Raw genomic sequence first — 18307 nt, 5'->3', positions numbered from 1 at the left:
AACAGGTTTATTTCTTTCCAAATCAATCTGCGTTTATTTTGCTCATAATACAAACAGCTACACAGATACTAGAGGTTTCTTGGTAATCAACAAGCCTTTCTCAAACAAAAATGTGGCCAAGGAAACCTTTTCATCCACAGAGTTACATGGAAGGGTGTTCACAGTGACATACTTTGGATAGGAAGTAAGCAGAAATTCGATGCCATCTGTGAACTCAGGATCTATCTGCAAGTACTTGAGCTCCTCCTCATGGTACACTCTTGAGTTTTCTGTTGTGTAATACAGCACCACGCTGTTTTCATCATTACACAATCTAAGGACACCATGATGGAGCAGCCGTACCTGAGTCTCTTTTTTTATTGGTATATCAACATCAAGGGCACCTCCATCTTCCCATCTGGCTGGAAGCCCATGTACACTCAGCATCCTTTCACTTTCTGTTAGCACTGGAGGAAGACAATCATGAAGAAACGACTTAGCTTTCTGATCCACTGCGGCATCGATTGGTGCATAATCCACCAGCTTCTTCATCAAACTTTGCACCTTTTCCATAAAGGCATGTCGGCGAGAATCAACCATGTCTGAGTTCTGGACCCCTGTGTATTCCAGGTAGTCTAAAGGGAGCCCTTGCCTGTACTCCACATCTTCCTCTATGGCCATCTGCAAGGCAGCTGGGAGGAGTTTCTCAAGTAGGTCTCCCCAGGAGTTCCTTTGGTAGGAGGATACTGTTATGTGGAGTGAGTGTGCATCAGGCAGGCAGTCCCCTTGATGGATAAACCCACGTGGAAAGTACAGCAGGTCGCCAGCTTCAAGGACGGTCTCCAGAACAGGTTCCCCAATTTCCGACTGAGCAAAGTTGGGGCTCGAGAACTGGGGCAAAACCTCAGCCTCACTGCGCGGGGCGTAGACACGCCAGTGCTTCTTCCCTTCCAACTGGAGCACAAAGGCTTCGATGTCGTCATAGTGGGGTGCGAAGCCCTGCGTGCCAGGGGGCGTCAGGTACACATTGGCACCCACCATGCTCCCGAACTGCTCCTGGAGGATGGAGAGGAAGTGCCAGACAGTGGCAGAGAAGGCCTGCGGGTTTAGCAGCCGCAGGGAGCAGCCGCGGCAATAGAAGTCCCACACAGCGGCTGGCAGTGCCCGGCCCACAGGGTTGTGGGTCTCCCGGACTCCGGCCACATAGCTGGTCACGTCCAGGTGGAGCCCGAAGCGCACGCGGCCGCCTCGCAAGATGTCATCCAGCTCTGCTGTGGAGAAGAGCCCCTGGTAGTAGCTGGGCTGGTGCCGCTGGATCAGGAGGGGCTGCTTCTCCCAGCTCTGCTCCAAGAAGTGCTGCGGGGACACCGGGGCCAGCATCCATTGGAACAGCCGGGCTCCACGCTGCCTGCTGTGCGCCACCTCGCCCAGCTCCCGCAGCACGGCCTGCAACTCGGGGCTCCTCCCTCCTGCTGCTGCAGCGCGGGGCGCCGGAACTGGGCGGGTCTCCTTCACCTCGGACCCCTGGCCTTGCAACGCGGGCACGGACCTCCTCCCCAGCTTCCCCCCGGCGGCCTCCGGGCTGGGGCCGGGCGCTCCGGGCTGCGGCGGCGGGGCAGGACAGCTCCCGGCCCCCGCTCTCCTGCTCTGCTTCAGCCGCTTCCTCACCCGGCGGCTCCGCGGGGACAGCGGCAGCCCGCGCCGCTCCAGCCCCGGCCCCGCTCCGGCCACGGAGCGATAGACAGACAGCGCCGACACACGTGCGCCCACCTCCATGCTTCCGGCCGCCCTCCCGGCCCAGCGCGCATGCGCAGCGGTAGCGTCACGGCCGGGGTGCGCAGCTGAGGCCCCGCCCCCAGAGCTGTCCCCGCCCACCCCAGTGGTGTTGTGTCTGCTGGTCTACGCTAGGTTATTTTGTTTCGAGCCAAATATGACTCTTGGCAGGGAGAAGCTAGCTGGTCTTTGCAACAGCAAAACATTCCTGACCCCCAGAATCCCCTGCAACAATACTGCAAATATTATCTTGTGAAATGGTGCAGCGTATTTTGGGATTGCTTGTGGGTTCATTCATTCCTAGCTGGAAAGATTTCTCCACGTGATTAACCACTGTGGCAATTAGGCCCCCTCTACGCATTACAGGTATCACACAATTAACTGGTGAAACCCCTGGCCCACACGGGGCTCTCAGCCCCAGCTGCACCTCACACAACTAGAACCAGGAGTCCTGTCAGTTGCTGGGACTCTTGGTCCTGGCTCCATGTGGCCCTTGTGGTCTCTTTCAGCAAAGGCCCAGGATCAAGCTTCCCCTACACCAGCAATAATGTGTGGTTAGATCTAATATGTGATCCCAGAGACAAACAGCCCAAAGCACTAACTGTGAATCTTTTTTGTGTAAAACTCGCATAAAAGTGGTCATGAATAGGGACTGGGAGCAGGGGCCAGAGGCAGAGACTCCTTCTCTCAGGCTGCTGAGAATTAGTAGAAATGAGACCAGTGCAGGTGCTTTATATTGGGGCTAGGCATAACCAGTAAATACATATCCATCTATTGGCTGTGCCTCTGTACATCCTTGCCCCTACTCAAAAATACTTTCACAGGACTAAGGCTGAAGATTGCACAGAGCTTGAGAATGGAATGGAAACAATATCGTGGTTTAGGTCAGGGATGGGCAACCTTTAAGTATAAGGCAGCTGGGTCTGAAGATGGCTGCTTATCCCACCATTGTCACTGTTACTGCCACCACTGAGTCACCTGCCACCATCCCAGCCCTCCCTGCTTTGTACTCAGGGCTGCTGAGCTTCCCTTCTGCCACCGCTGCTGCCATCCCTTACCTCTCACCACAGATTCCCATCATCACCTGTTATTGCCAGCAACAAATTCAGCAGCAAGTGAAGCAATATTTAGAGTAAGGGGGTGCTCAGGAAAGAGGGCAGGTAGAGCTGGGGTTGCAAGTGGTGTTTCAGAAAAACTGTTCAGGAGCATAGGAATGCAACTGCACTGCTCCTCCAGCCACAGAACTACTGCTGCTGTCTTAGCTCCATAGTCAAAATCATGGTCAGAGTGTTAGCAGAATTTGCAGGTCTTACCAAGTATTACCTGACAGGGGTCACAATGTGAATGCTTCTATGTCCCCCACAGCTCAACAGAAAACTCAGCAGAAAACACAAGTATGTGCCTTTCATCTGAAAAACTATGGGCACTTTTACACATGTTCCAGGGGTGAGGGGTGTAGCGGGCAAACTGAGTTATGCTAAGGCTCTTGACTGTAGTGTAGGCCCTCCCAGAACTAAGCAATTAAATTGTACAGAGTGCCTTATAAGGCAGTGGGAAAAGTGAGTGGTGTGATTAGTATAGTAGGCTAACCAGATACAGTAGTTTCCCTAAAGGAAAGGAAACCAAAAACGGTATAGGATTGGAATACCTTATCTGTATCAGAAAGCCCCCTTTTCCTCTTGCCTGCAGTTGCTTTCCCCTCCTTGGATATGTTTCTCCTCCTCTACCTTTTCTTCCTTCCTCTTTCTTTCACTATAAGATAAGGAATTGTGTTTTAAAGTTAGTATGTGTGCATTTTGTATCTCCCCTTGTATTTTGGTATTTTTATCTATTTGTGTGCCATGGCATTACTCTTGTAGCTTAAATTTTATACTCCTCACCTTTTAACTAAATGTGTTTAGTTTCAGAAGTAAGTTATAAAAACTGCCACTTCCCTGTATCAGGCGGGCCCCTGAAAGAGCAAGTGAATCAGTGATTGAATGCGTAACACAGTAGCAGGCAACAATTAACAGCTAGGGAAACCACAGATTAACCAAGGGAAGAAATCAATAGGAGACAATGTAGCAACTGGGAATTCTCTAAACTTCACTGTTCAAGGGCTAGAAGCCCTGGTCTGAGTTAATCAATGCCGGGGACCAACTTTTGGGCTGAATATCTCCAGATCAACCACTCCCAGAGCCCTATTCAAAATTCATCAACGGACTCCCAGACCTGCATGTACATGCAGATGACCCCTGGGGCTGACAGATGCCATCCAGTAGCCACTGAGGGGGAAGTCCCACGAGGGTCAACGACCCCTGGATTGGGCAAACTTGAAAACTGGGGAGTCACCAAAGTCTGCCAAGGACAGATAAAAAGCAGTGAAAAGTGACCCTCAGCGGTGCCCTCTTGATCTCCAACTTGACCAGCACCCGACCTGTCCAGCCGGAAGGACCAGCCAGCGACCCCCTTCTGGAGGATAACACCACACTGGAAAAAGCCTCGACTGGCCATCGACAGCAGACTCCAGTGCCTGTGCGATAGGTATACCCGACTCTTGTAGCTCACTATTGTGTGTGTGTGTGTGGGGGGGGGGACCAGCCCCAAGGTTTATGATTTGACTTCATTACAGTGTTTCAATCTGCCTAATAAACCAGAATTTTAAGGATCCTGAGCTGGACATTTGTAGCCAACATATCTAAAAGGATGAGATAAGAAACTTGAGGACTGGACAATTTGAGGTGAGAAAATTACAAAAGTAGTGGACAAAAAAAGGAAAATCTGTGTGTTTTGCATTGCCACCCTGGAGAGACAGGAGCAACCTTGGGATTCTTGTTCAAACAACAGGGATTCCAGAAACTAACATCCCACTGTTTCCCCCAAGGACATGGCTTCCATGTCGGGGTCCAGAGGTACCAGACCCCAGCATCGGGCAGGTAGTGCTGAGGCCTCGGTAGCTACCTAGCTCACCAATGGCGTGGAGCTGCTGCTCTGCAACCCCTTGGCCTAATGGGCAAGCCACAGTCAGATGTAGCAGGATCTGGCCATGGTTGCCCAGGAACACCTGTCCTGTCCACTGACCAGTGTTCTGTGCAAGAGGGTGTTCAGCATTGCTGGGGATGTTGTGACACCCCACCACACCTCCTTGGATCCTGGCTTGGTGGAGCAGCTGGTGTTCCTGAAGGTGAACCTCCCACTGCTGGGGTTCCCTAAGCTCCACGTGCAGACTGAGTTAGTGCCACCCTCCTCACTCTGCCCACACCTATTTCCTTTTTAAACTTTTTTTAAAAACCATATAATGCCCCACTCTCAGAGCTGGAGGTGACACTCACTCTATCACCAGCCAGCAGGGGAAGAACATGTCCCTGCTGAGCTCCCATACCAGGATGAACTTGGAGGTATGGACAGGGGCTATAGGAAAGGAGGAGGCCCCAGGTCCTGGGCATGACCTAAAACTGCACCCTGCCAGGGTCAGGAGGCTTGGTGGGACTGCCAGTGGTGTGGCAGCCCCCAGGAAATGCCAAGACTGCAGACCTCCCTGGTGAAAGACAGGTAGGAGGCATGTGAAAACCTGCAGCCACCACATGCATGCACAGTCATAGTTTCATAGTAGGTAGGGTCGGAAGGGACCTGAGCAGATCATCAAGTCCAACCCCCTGCCATGGGCAGGAAAGAATGCTAGGGTCAAATGACCCTGGCTAGGTGATTATCTAGCCTCCTTTTGAAGACCCCCAGGGTAGGAGTGAGCACCACTTCCCTTGGAAGTTGGTTCCAAATCCTAGCTGCCCTGACTGTGAAGTAGTGCTTCCTGATGTCTAGCCTGAACCTGCTCTCACTCAACTTGTGGCCGTTATTCCTAATTACTCCTGGTAGTGCTCGGGAGAACAGGGACTCTTGTTCCTAGCAGGTCCCCCCTGGTAAGTTTATAAACAGCAACCAGATCCCCTTTCAGCCTTCTCTTGTGGAGGCTGAACAGGTTCAGGGAAAGCCCAGATCTGTAAGATCTTTGAGAGGCCTGAGGCTTGCTGGTTACAGTGGAGTTGTGAGGCTCCAGGTGAGCTTAGCTGCCTGGGATGCCATCTGCAAGGCATGGGCTGCAGTGTAGGGAAGGTACGGAGCTGCAGAATGGATGTCGCCCCTAGACATCAGGGGCCTAAATGCTTACCCTTAAAGCTTAGCAAGCTTTCAGGTTTAAAATCATTCATCAGGCTGAGGAAGCATCTGCAGGTGGTACATGCAGTCTTCCTGGATGGAAGGAATAGTAAAAAAGCCAGAGGCTGGCATGCAATGCAGGCAAGAAAGCCAGTCAGTGAAAATGTAAATTGAGGTGTCAGGGTGAGGGACAGGCTGGAGTGGGGGGAAAGGGGGATGTAGCAGGTAAAAGTGGAGAGGTACCTGGGGAGTCAGATGTTGGGGAGGTCATAGTTAGTGGTGTGCAAAACAGGCCCTATTCGATTCGGATTCAGATTTGACCTGAATCAGGGACAGTGATTCGATCTGTTCATTTGGATCAGTATTCCTGATTCTATTTGGCTGAATCCGAATCTAACGATTCTATGCTGATTCAGTGAATCAGCCATATCGGACACAGGCACAGCTTTAAAAGTTTTTTCTACATATCTTGAGATAGCAGCACAGCTTGTAAGTGCTGTGATGCTGGGGCAGATGGAGTGTCCCACAGCAGTGTGGGGGGCTCCCCAGCGTGCTTGGCAGCAAACCCGGAAGTGGATCTGAAGTACTTCCAGTCCATTTCCAGGTCTTCTGGGGAGCGCGCTGGGTGCCCCTCACACCTCTGCTGGCCCAGCAGTTGGCCAGGTGCCCCCCCAGACCCAGGAGGCACCAGTCACTGAGCTAGGGGGACATGGGCGGGGGGGGGAGGGGGGCCCAGCACACTCCCTGGTGGACTCGGAAGTGCTTCTGGTCCACTTCTGGGTCTGCTGCTGAACGTGCTAGGGAACCCCCTGTGCTTCTGAGGGATGCTGCATCTGCCCCAGCACTGTAGCGTTCAGAGCCTCTGCTACCTAGAGGTATGAAGAAAAAACATTTAAAGCTTTATCTATGTCCGAATTGCCAAATCTGTCCAAATCTCTCCAAATCAATTCAGAGAGATTAAAGGGTCCTCTGATTTGGATTCGGAGATTCAGCCACAAAATTGGGCTGAATCTCCACTGAATCGAATCAGGGACCGAAGCTTCACACAGCTCTAGTTATAGTGTGTCATATATCCAATGTCTATATTGAGTCCATGAGTTTCTGTATCTAGGAGGTTGATGAAGTGAAGTTCATAGGCTCGTCTGTAAAATGTGTTTATCTAGGGACACAGGGGATTCTCTATCACTTTAAGTCCTAAATAAAGACTGGATGGATATCTTTCTAAAAGATGTGCTGTCTCAAAAAGAAATGATGGGCTAAGTACTAAAATTACTTGGTTCAGTTTTCTAACCTGGGCAATCCTATATGTTATACTAGTTGAGCATAGTAGTTTCTTCTAGCCTTAATTCCTATGAAAGTTTAATTTTTTTAATGTTTGGAAAGTGTTTTGCAATTTTCAGATAGAAAGTGCTACATGGAGGCAAAGTGTTGTTCATTATTTTTCATTACAAGAGCAATCACAGTTAGGTCAACTCCAACTTTGTTGCATACAGAAAATCAGTAGCATACCAGGAAATTATTCTGGGTATTTGGTCCAAAATCCTTCTGCAGCCCTTGTGTAGGGTTTCACCTGTATCTTTTTTCGAATTTTGCTTCATTTTTTTCATTTCAGTACTATGTGGAAACTCCATCAAGTCCCTGGACATGAAAAGCCATCTTACTATCACTTGACTCTCACCACAATGAAGAGGCAATCCTGTAGCAGTAAGGAGTCAATCCCAGCAGAAAGGGGACAACCCTCATCGTCACTTTGTAGGTAGAAGAAACCATCTGACTTCTTTGACCAATATCAAGTGACTAGAGAGTTCCCTTGAATGACTCTCGCTGTCTTCTGCAGGACAGAAAGTACAGGAATTCTGACCAATCCCCAAACTCATGAAAACATACTGCTAGACTTTGGCAGCTGTGAATGACCTTTGACTGGAAGTGTGAAATATCACTTGATAACTGGATTGTTTTGTGAGTTGTTTCTCCATAAAGTTGCCTTGCTCTCAGCAGACATTTTATATGCAGATCTTTTTTACTAATAATGTTAGTATGTCTCTCTCACTGGAGAAGGATAATAATGGGATATTGTTTATTGGACAAACAAGTCTGATAGTTTATATACATTACATACAAGCTTAGGGGCTTAAAAATTTATTTCCTCAAACCTGTTTAGGATAGTTCAGTATAAAGGAATCACATACCTTACTAAGAGCACTTCTTGAGAACAAATGAAAATTAACATTTTCCACATACTATTTAATAAAAATGGGTAGGTGAGATTAAGGACCAACAGGTACACATCTAAAGCACAAGAACGTAATGTTAGGCCAGACGCAAGATTCCTGGGAAGTGTAAAATCTTAGTACGCAGATAGAACGACTGCATTCTATTTAGTGGATGTTTTTGTTCAGATAGGTTTCAGAAGGAGATTCTAAATGCAGTTGGCATAATACCTTCTGGAAGTACTAAAAGGAAGTACTATGCCTTGGAAGTACCAAAAGGAAGTACTAAAAGATAATGCAGTAACTACCCGTATTGCGCCATGCGCACTGAGCACAGTTATTTTTAGCTCCTACATCACTGTAACAGCATGCTACATCAGGAACACGTTGCTACAGCGACATAGGGGCTGGTCACATGTAGATGCCCATGGACACTACATCGCCATAGTGCTTTGCTACAGCAACATGGCATTATGTGTAGACGTGCCCATTGAATCACAGTTATTTGTCCTACCTGAGATGTGGCAGTTGAGACTGGGGCAGAGGTGGGCAAAATGTGGCCTGTGGGCTGGATGTGGCCCACCAAGCCATTCTATCCAGCCTGCAGGGCCCCTAAAAATTTAGAAAATGAATATTTATCTGCCCCTGGCTGCCTGTCATGCAGCCCTTGGTGGCTTGCCAAAACTCAGTAAGTGGCCCTCTGCCTGAAATAATTGCCCACCCCTGGTCTGGGGCCATTCAGGGACTGAGGCACTGATCAGGGTCAGGATGGGTGAGCAGAATTTAAAAACAAACTGGGTCAGGAAGCAAGGTCAATCTGAGAGTGGAGTCTAGGAATGAGTTGGGTCAAGGAGCTGGGAAGTCAAGCAGAGTGGAGTCTAGAAACAAGCCAGGGTTTCCAGCAGCATTGCCATCAGTAGCTGGAACCAAAGTGAACTTCCTGGGCTTTCCAGCTGACCAGCAGGTGATGGAGAGATGAACCAGAGGAACCCTAGAATAAAGGTATAATGCTGGAAATGGATTTCTCTGATGCATAGAGTCTCGAGGTGACCATGGATGTTCACCTCCAGAGTGGTGATCCCCCACTCCCATGGAGCTGGACACTAGAGGTGAGTCATCTGTAGTCTCAGTGGTCTCTGGCTTGAACCGCTGTTGTAATGGGATTTATAGGGCCTGGGCTACAGACTCTTTGATGACATTGCACACTACCCCAGAGTCCAGTAAGACAGTCAACAGGAGGATTTGACCTGGGACTTGGAGGTGGATGAATAGCTGTAACTGAGGGTTCTGTGGGTCAGGTTTGTTGCAGGATTCTATTACTGAGTGAGGGGAGTTTGTGGAGACTGCAGCTGCCCCACCTTATCGCATCTGGGGTGGCTTATTTGCATGGTCCCCTCTATTGAGGCAGAGGACACCCTTTGGAAATGCAGGTTGTGTTGGCACTTCCTTTCATCTGGGATAAGGCAACACTACCCCTTCCCCGAGTTAATTTGCATGAGTTTGGAAATAACCACTATGGGGCAAGGACCTGGAAGGGGTAGGGAATGCCTTTTTCCTCCCTCCATTCCTGGAGGGAATGGTGAAGATGTGCTGCCAGGTCCATGAAGGCACTGAACCCCAAAGGCATCTCTACTCATGCCAGTTCATTTTTTACCTCATCCTGCAGAGCCCACCAGAAGTGATAAAGCTAGGACACCCCATTTCAGTGGTGTTTGCTATGTAGCAATGGAAAAGAGATGCATAGGTGGTGGTAGTCCCCTGCCTCAGTGAAGGTTCCCTAATGCTGTCCATGCTCAGTGAGAGTCAAACATCATGGAGATTTCTTGAAGGAATGCTTCCCAGTCCTAGGGAACAGGGCTGTCATGCTCTACCATAGACTTATGACAAGGCTTATTTTTGCCTGATCCTTGGAGTAGGTTGAGCAAAGAACAAAAGGTGGCGTTGGATAAGAAACCCCTTGAAGCAGCACCAGTCCCCACATAGCAGGAGAGGGGGACAGGACAGGACCTGCAGGACAGGCCTGAAGCACAGTTATTTATTCCCACAGCTGCTGTGCCTCTTCCAGCACTGGCTATTCTCCTGGTGGTACACAATCTAGGACTGGAGGGATTGGTGATTGGCCAACAGTTGCTGTGTCCAGGCTTTTAGGACTTTTCAGAGACAAACCAGTTCAGATGATCCTACCTAGCTTGCAGGTCTTCCCAAGGCTGCAGCATTCAAAGCAGTGAGTCTGAGGGCACCAGCACAGGATTATGTTCCATGCTGAGCCTTCTTCATTGGGGTAGTTCAGGCAAACTGTCACATTGGGGCATGGATGATCATGTTTGGAGCCTCTCCACAGATCAAGGTGCTAACCAGGGTCAGGATAGGTGAACAGAATCTGAGAACAATCCAAGAGCAGGGTCTAGGAGCCAACTGAGTAAAAAAGCCAGGAAATCAAGCAGAGATTAGAGTTGAGGAGCAAGCCACAGGGACCAGCAATGCAGTGTTGGATCAGGTTAAGTCCCATTGCCAGTACCATATCCAGGAAGTTTGGCATCTGGGGCAAGCCTGCAGCAGCAGCCTGCTCTTGCCCCACACACAGATCCGGGGGGCACATGTCTGTCCCCCCTCCCCCCCCATACTTGCCTGGGAGTGCACACAGCAGCAGAAGCCGCCCTTCCTTCATCCCGGCGCCCCCCCAAAAGAGCTGCTCGCATCTCTGTTGCACACCCTGCCCTGGCTGGCCAATGCCTGTTGGTGTCGCTTCCCTTTTACACCCAGGGCGTTCACCTCGCTCACCCCCCACCTCCCTTTTCTATGGTACTGCCTGTTGCCCAAACACTTTATGGCCCTACTCAAGGGTTTATATGGGGGAAGTCAAGAGTCAACTGACCTTGGCTGTCCACTTTGATGACAGGGAGTGGGCAAAGGGTTAGGTCCTGTGGCTTTAGGCCAACTTGGATCAGCTCTAGGGTGGCAGACTGGGTTGAATGGGTGTGTTGGTTGGGTTGAGGCCATGGCCTTATGTTATTGTGGCAATGTCCATGCTCTATCTGGGAACTGTCTTCCTATTAATGTGCTATAATGAGTTCTATAACGATTTTATAAAATATCATCAGTTGTTATTTTGAGCTGAGCTGGGTTGCTTTGTATTCAGACAGTCAAATATAGACAGACTTATTTTCTAAGGTTTTATTACCCAAGGAAGAGAATGCAGGCTAGGTTGGATCCAAGTTTGCTTTCATACTTCTACTTAAAATAGAAAAGGGAGATGCCAGGTAACAAGCTGTATCTTCTTAAAGAATTCCAAAAGCTAAAGGCTGTAGGTATATTTAAAGCCAAATCTACCCAAATGTCCTCATTCTCACTCATCCATATCTGTTCTCTTCCCATCTCTCTCCCACAGAGAGCTTCCTGGAATCATAATGTAAATGGCTTTGTATTTATTTTTTATGCAAGTTATAGGAATTTTACCCATTACGCACGATTGCCATCTTTGACAAAAGGCACTTACCTACCTTCCAGTTCCATTTCAGCCAGAAAGACGCTGTTCAGGTGGAAAATGTGAAGAAGTTTAATGGGTTTTAATGTATTGTTGTAGTGAATTATTAAAACATCTATGGTCAATAACAAGGTTCAATATGCCAGAGGAGAGTTTGCATATTTTTTATTATGAGAACAGACTTTTATGAAGGTAAAGGATCCAGTGGACAAGTGCACTTGTTATTCTCGAGGATCAAGCCTTCTGTTATGTTTGTGTTGTCTCTGGCCTTGTTAATTTTCTGGTTATTTCAGACCCTACCACTAGGTGTCAGGCATAGAACAATGTTTCACCCATACATACATTTTACTGCTTCTGTATGTGCAAACATTATGGGAATAATGAATGGAAAGGACAATATATGTATATGAGCTTGTGTATGTATATACATATATTTATTTTTTTTGAGCATGGAAGTCTAAGTATCATAAAGATGAGGCCAGTATGTTTGTATATGTGTATGCTGTAATGATTCATCCTATTTTTTTAAAGTATACTTGTTTTAGAGGGTTCATATCACCCAGCACAATCCCATCAACTGAGATATTTTACTTGAAATGGTCCCACAACAGAACTGAGATGAAAACACTCCCAAACATGGTAGGAAGAGCTGAATTCTGTGAATTAGTTCCATCTCCCATATTCAATGCATGAGTGTGCTTAGATTGTATGGTCTCACTGTGTGGTAACAAATTGAAGGTACATGAAGGTTCAAATGCCCTGTTATTATCTATGTTTAAAAATCTGACCTTCTGGGATATAGGCTGTTTAGTGGGAATTACTCCTGAAATTGGTCTACAGCAGGGGTGCCCACACTTGGAGTACATAAAACATCTCTGGGAGGTATGCGGGAGAAATAGTGTAATGGTGGTTTTAATTTTCATTATAATCAGCATTTAAGGGGTTAAAGTATAAAATGTATGGTGGTAGAGTACGTGGGCAGCTAGTGAATCTGGAAGGAGGTACGCAATAAGAAAAAGTTTGGGAACCTCTGGTCTAGAGTATCTGATTCTTCCTCAGAATAAGAAGTTTAAGAATCAATCCAGATTCTAATCTCACTTACACCAGCACAAATCTAGGATAATTTTAAGAAGTTACTCTGCATGTTCCCTACTGTAACTGAGTTCAGACTCTAGCTCTGAAGCTTTAACTTTAGCATGTATGTGACTGTTTATTACCTTACCTCTGTATTATCCTGGGTGCAAAATTATTAACACTGCCCTTTTTAATACAGGACAAAGACAAATAATGGAGGTAGAAGCTGGAAGTGCTGCAGAGATTTTTTTTTCTTTAATGGTGCAGTGTTTCTATAGTGCGTTTGACTTTTCTGGTGTCAGTTATTTGCAGGAATGAAGAGTTAGCTAACTATTTTTCTGTGCTATGTGACTTTTAGTAGATGCTCAGTGTTACAAACTGCACCTTCAAGATGGTTAAATGCTTTGCAGTTTTAATATTAGGTAGGATGTACATGTACAGTGGACTCAAACTCCTCTCTTGTTCAATTCCATTGACATCACTGGGGTTACAGTGGAGTGAGTTTGACCCTGTATTTCTAGTAAACTTTATAAGCAATTGTACCAGGTTGCCTAACTGTAAGTTCAGTTGCATCACAAAATGCCCCTAGCTTTGTGTTCATTATTTATGCACTCCTATTTACAAAGGATCTTAGGGTGCTCCAGATCCAGTTTCATAATCTTCATAACAAGCAGACAGCAGGAATATATCAAGGTCCAGCACAGAGGCTCATTAGTAAGGACTACATTTTCCCATCTTGTGTGGCTATGTAAAGTTCCAGTTGCAGTGGGTTCAACAGCTGTTCAGAATGATAGAGTTTATGGAGATCACACAGGGATCTGCATTTACTGCATGGTGTGGAGTTTGGTAAGGATTAGAAATGGGATTAAATCCAACACTACAGAATTTCACCAGCCCTTGTCCCCCTGAAAGGGCAGTTTGACAATTATTCTGCAACCTGGGTTAAAACACTATATCAAGAGTAGCTCAACTTGGAGTTCTTGCAAAAGAACCAAATGCTGAGAATCCTTAGCCTTCATGGAAGCACTGTGCACTATGAATGACTCTGGTGAATTACTTTGGTACTTGAGGCTCCTATTCCCTGTCTTAAACCAATCACAAAAGCTGTAAATACTCATATCAGTGTAGGCACCACTGGGTGCAAATCAGAAGTTAAGTGCTATCCTGGTTGTTTTCCTCCATGTGCTGATATTTTAAGGAAAGTTTTCAAAGGAAAAGAGTAATCCAACTTAAAGTAGTTGAAATAAATAAAGGGAAAGGAGCACAACATTCCTGTGAATTAATAGGTGGTCGTCAGCAGCTGCTTGCTCATACATACTAGCAACTGGGGGCTCAATTAAACATTCTAATTAGAATTCAGCACAATATAACTCTGGTTTTATGAGCATATAAAACACGTTGCCAAGAGCCACACACATTTTATTTAAGAGGACATAAAAATGTGGGGTAACAGCTTACTAAAAAGCCACAAGTGCCTTCTGAACAGAAAAAGAAATGCCACTTTGAAGAGAGTTAGGGGTATATTTGTTTTGTGACTCCATTCAACTCGCCTCCCCAAGAATTGTAGTCTTGTAATGCAACCCTTAAACCATGCAAGGACTGATCATGCTTGGGTTTGAGTGACCTTCACAAATGGGAGCAGAAGGTGCATGGTATCTGGTGGGATTGGGCTTGTGGTTAGTCTAATTTTTCACTCTCCATGTGATTGTTCAGCATAATGCAAATTGCTTGGCACATCCTCTTTATTTCTGGCAAAGCATTAATGTAAATCAGTCACTTTTAGAAAGTCAAATTAAGTTTAATTCTTTTTCTCATTATTACTTTGTTGGCAACCTGAGCTCTGCACTGTCAATTTTGCTTTAGTGCCAAAAGCAACACTCATTATGGAAAAAGAGCATTTTAAGCCTGCAGTGATAGGTTTTCGTATACCAAAACCCTGACAATCCTGATCTCCATTCAGCCCAATTACATCCACTATGTCAGCATTGTAAGGACATTGGGCAGGATTGTGAAACCTTCTCTTTTAGCTGTAAAGTCCACAGCCAGATAACAGGACTGAGAGCTAACTCAAAAGACTGTTTCTCAAGAGCTGTTTTCCAGCCCCTCTCATCAGGGTGAATACACTCACTCACTGAAGCATCTTTCAACAGAAATCTTGGCCTACCTCCAACTGCCTCTCTCTTTTCAGTGATTTCCTCCTCCTCTCTCTGTTTGTGGTCTTCAGTCCTAGTTATCTTGTACACAGAGCCTTACTGAGAAAATGAACTCTCCCAAAATCTGAACAATCCAATTGATATTAATTTATAAAAATAATCATTAACAGGCCCAGGGACCCTGTGAAACAACTAGATTGGACACAAGAAAAGCACAAACAACTCGGCTTCTCCCTCCTCCTCCAAATTAAAGTAAAATACATAGAAGGTTGTAAATTGTTTTTATTTGATGTTTCAGTTTTTCTTAAATTGGAAGTCAGTTTTAGCAAGCCTGCAGTGATACGAGGTTGAAAGTTAAAACTGGAGATAGATGATTCTACTCACATGTTTTGTACTATTATTTCTCATTCCCAGTGGGATGCTGCAGCTTATTTGGGGGGCATTTTTAGGGGTATTTTTTATATTTGTGATACACACGATCTAAGATTTGGTAATATTAAGCAGATACCATCTGCAGTATCTCTGTAGCCAGTGACTAAACACAAAGCTGCAGACTCTGAGAGTCCCAACCTTCATGCTTTTCACTGGAGGGAGAAGGAATAAGTGTGCATGAGAGGGAAATCCATATAATAAAATGAAAGAGAAGAGAAGCTGGATGAAGTAATTGCACTATAGGATTACCTTGTGCATGCACAATTGAGACAAAGGGTACAATCAAGCTGCCCTCCCCCATCCATCCTATGTGTAGTACCAGCACAATCTTTTCATGGGCACAAACCATGCTCTTGACAATCTATTTGGGCAAGGCTTTTTCTCCTAATAACTATTCTAAAAGATTCAGACTATCTTCCTCCCATCCCTTCTGTATTAACCATGACCAATGATGCATTACATTGCTTTGTTCATAAAATGGATTTTGGACCCCTTTCAAAATGCAAAATCTACTGCATACCAATTTGTCGTTTACTCCTTCAATAAGTTCCTAACAGAAGAAAATGTCCTATGATTTCACTGATTCCTGTATGACATGACTATATAATTTTATTTATACTGAGGATTTTCTGACATCCTTCCATGCTCTGTCTAGCAGTACAGTATTAGCAAGGTGGAAAATTCAGTGCAAACAGGATGCATGTGTTTTAACAAGCACATCATTGAGTTCTGTTCAGAGCAATATAGGAAAAAACATCATTAACTTTCTGTCCTGTCTTTCACCTTTGCTAATACAGGTGGGGCTGTGCTGATGCTACAGAAACATTGAGAAATGTTAGGAAATTCTTGGGGCCTGTTTGAACATACAAAGCATGTTGCTTTATACCTGTGTAGTCAAAGTAGTACAATTCTTTCTGGACGTACTTATACTGTTAAAAGTATAGCATACTGTGTATGCTAGTATAGCTTATCCCTATAAAGAATGAAAGAATGATAGAGCATCCTGGCCCTCATTACGTCATACACAATGAGATTACATAAGTTAGATTTATTTTGTAACGCAGAGGGCCAGTCAGAGAAAACTAAGGTGAGCCATATCAATATCTGGTTCACTGCAGTGAAAACGTGGGGCTTGTAAAATAATAGTAAATTCCTAAATTATAGAATCCTTAGGAGAAATGGTACAGATTTTATTTCTTCCTTTGTAGCTATGGAAAGGTCTAGAGTTAAACTGAATCAATTCACTTCTGCTGGGTAGAAGTAAGCAGGACTCAAGGAACTGAGTCTACAACCCTCCAGAACCCGTGAAGCTCCACTCTATTGTGATTGTTCCTAGGTTGATGCTTTTGGGACAGGGCAGGAATAAAAATTGGGTGGAGTTTTTGGATTTGCTATGTAGACCCTGCTAGCCATTCATAACCCCTAGAATTCATAGGTTATCGTGGGGCTGTCCAACCGACAGATCCCAAGGGGTTAAACTACAGTCCCTGGACTCCTGATCCAAGTGATAACTCCTCCCTTTGTTCTCTTGCTGCTGTTGCCAGAGTCCCAAGCCTCTCCCTTCCTCCTCCAGCTTCCACTGCCTGCCCCCACCCCTGGAGCAGTGAGGCCAGTGGGGCTGAGGGACCCCATAGCTAGAGGGCTCAGGGGACTTGGGGACCTCACACATGTTGGAGTTGGTGGGATGCAGTGGGAGTGGCCCACTGTGCAGCAGTAGGGGACTATCACATCCGTGCATGTAGGGGGTCTGCATAGCAAGGCATGCCTATGTGGTGGGGCTATGGTACACTGGGGGCACATGCACTGTGGGGAGCTTTCCCAGTGCATTGTGGGCCCATGCAGTGCAGCAGGGGGGCTTGCATGGTGCAGTGTGCAGCCCATGCGGCATGCACTGGAGGTATGTGACCTACACAGTGTGTGACTGGGGTCCGGTGACTCCTGCCCATTCAGAAATTGGACAGTCCTAGGTTACTGTATCATCAGGTCTTGCGCCTGACATTAGGCCTTGGAGATGGATTTGTTGTCCTGCATCCTTGGAAACCCTCTCCAGGAAGCTCATCTATAGGCTGTAGGAATTGGCCCCCTGACCATCATAATGAGTGAGAGTGTGGTTTAATTCAAGACTTCTTTTATGGCTAGCTTTCCTTCATCCTCCCTCATGTCCTCTTTTCCCCATCTCAGTCATTAGTGGCTACCTAGGGCAAGTCAGCAGGCAGCAGCATTAACAGAACCAAGAGAATAGCTACAAGCAGGTACATTAAAAAAATGCAGATATGCTTGGAGATAGGCATATATTTGGACTTTATCGATTAAAACTGTAATGTATTTCTTTGACAGTAGTGTCCTTGGTTTGTCCTTACCAGTTCATGGCTACATCACATGTGAAAGTTGAGGTCACTTGTAACATGACAATCTTTCTCTTGGAATGAAGGTTTAAAGCTCAATACTTTATCTCAAGTTCTATGTCAGCAACAGAGAGTCCAGAGTCTAGCTTTGGTAAATATGAGGAAGAGCTAAATTAAAGCCACCTGGAACATAACATATCTAAGGAGCTATTCAGGTCACAAACAATGTTAGGCTTGTTAGGCTTCAAAAAACCTTAAGATCAATGCAAACATTCCCTTAATTTTTAAACATTTTTAGTTCAAGCAGTTTAAATATATTTTAACACATACTGAAGTTATACACTGGTGAGTGTGTGAAAACAGCAGTGCGGAAGTAACTAGAGATGAGTGTAAAAAGAAGTAGAACTAACCAGTTTATTTTCACTCACCAAGCTGAGTCATATGTAAAAAGAGGGGAAAAAATAGATTTCTGCTTTCAGTGTTGATAGTCTAACAAAAGGTGATTTTGTGGTTGAGTCACTTGCTGAGGCTCAGAAAATCAGAGTTTACTTCTCACTTCTGCCACTGACTTCGTATGTAATGATGAACAAGTAATTTAGCCTAAGTTTTAAATATGGATATTGGTTTTAGTTTGCCTCATTTGTGGATGCCCACACCGAAACACCTGAGCTCTGATTTCCCATTCCTCCATTCCTTTATTTGATTCAGAAAAAGGGGAAAGAAGAG

General features: G+C 45.9%; 2 protein-coding genes across 5 annotated transcripts in view; one reads left to right on the top strand and one right to left on the bottom strand.

Annotated features, from left to right (window-relative positions):
• The window catches only part of HEATR4 (HEAT repeat containing 4), a 57811-nt gene extending 45724 nt beyond the window's left edge, over window positions 1-12087 (top strand). For all 4 annotated transcript variants that reach the window (XM_019496519.2, XM_059722931.1, XM_059722930.1 and 1 more), the window contains one exon: window positions 7496-12087. In XM_019496519.2, coding sequence (XP_019352064.1) covers window positions 7496-7643 — 148 coding nt within the window. In that variant the 3' untranslated portion in view covers window positions 7644-12087. The remainder of the gene's footprint in view (window positions 1-7495) is intronic.
• On the bottom strand, window positions 7-1791 carry RIOX1 (ribosomal oxygenase 1). Its single transcript, XM_006272563.3, has one exon. It carries the CDS (start codon window positions 1753-1755, stop codon window positions 58-60), a length of 1698 nt encoding a protein of 565 aa, XP_006272625.1. The 5' UTR covers window positions 1756-1791; the 3' UTR covers window positions 7-57.
• Window positions 12088-18307: the final 6220 nt, after the last annotated feature.

The sequence above is a fragment of the Alligator mississippiensis genome, chromosome 2 (genome assembly GCF_030867095.1).
Source record: "Alligator mississippiensis isolate rAllMis1 chromosome 2, rAllMis1, whole genome shotgun sequence".
Classification (NCBI taxonomy): domain Eukaryota; kingdom Metazoa; phylum Chordata; order Crocodylia; family Alligatoridae; genus Alligator; species Alligator mississippiensis.
The sequence above is the reverse complement of the archived record's forward strand: the minus strand, read 5'-3'. Positions and strand labels throughout refer to the sequence as shown.

What these genes read in the sequence shown, in the direction of transcription:
- RIOX1 (XM_006272563.3), bottom strand. Translation starts at nt 1,755, where the DNA reads ATGGAGGTGGGCGCACGTGTGTCGGCGCTGTCTGTCTATCGCTCCGTG.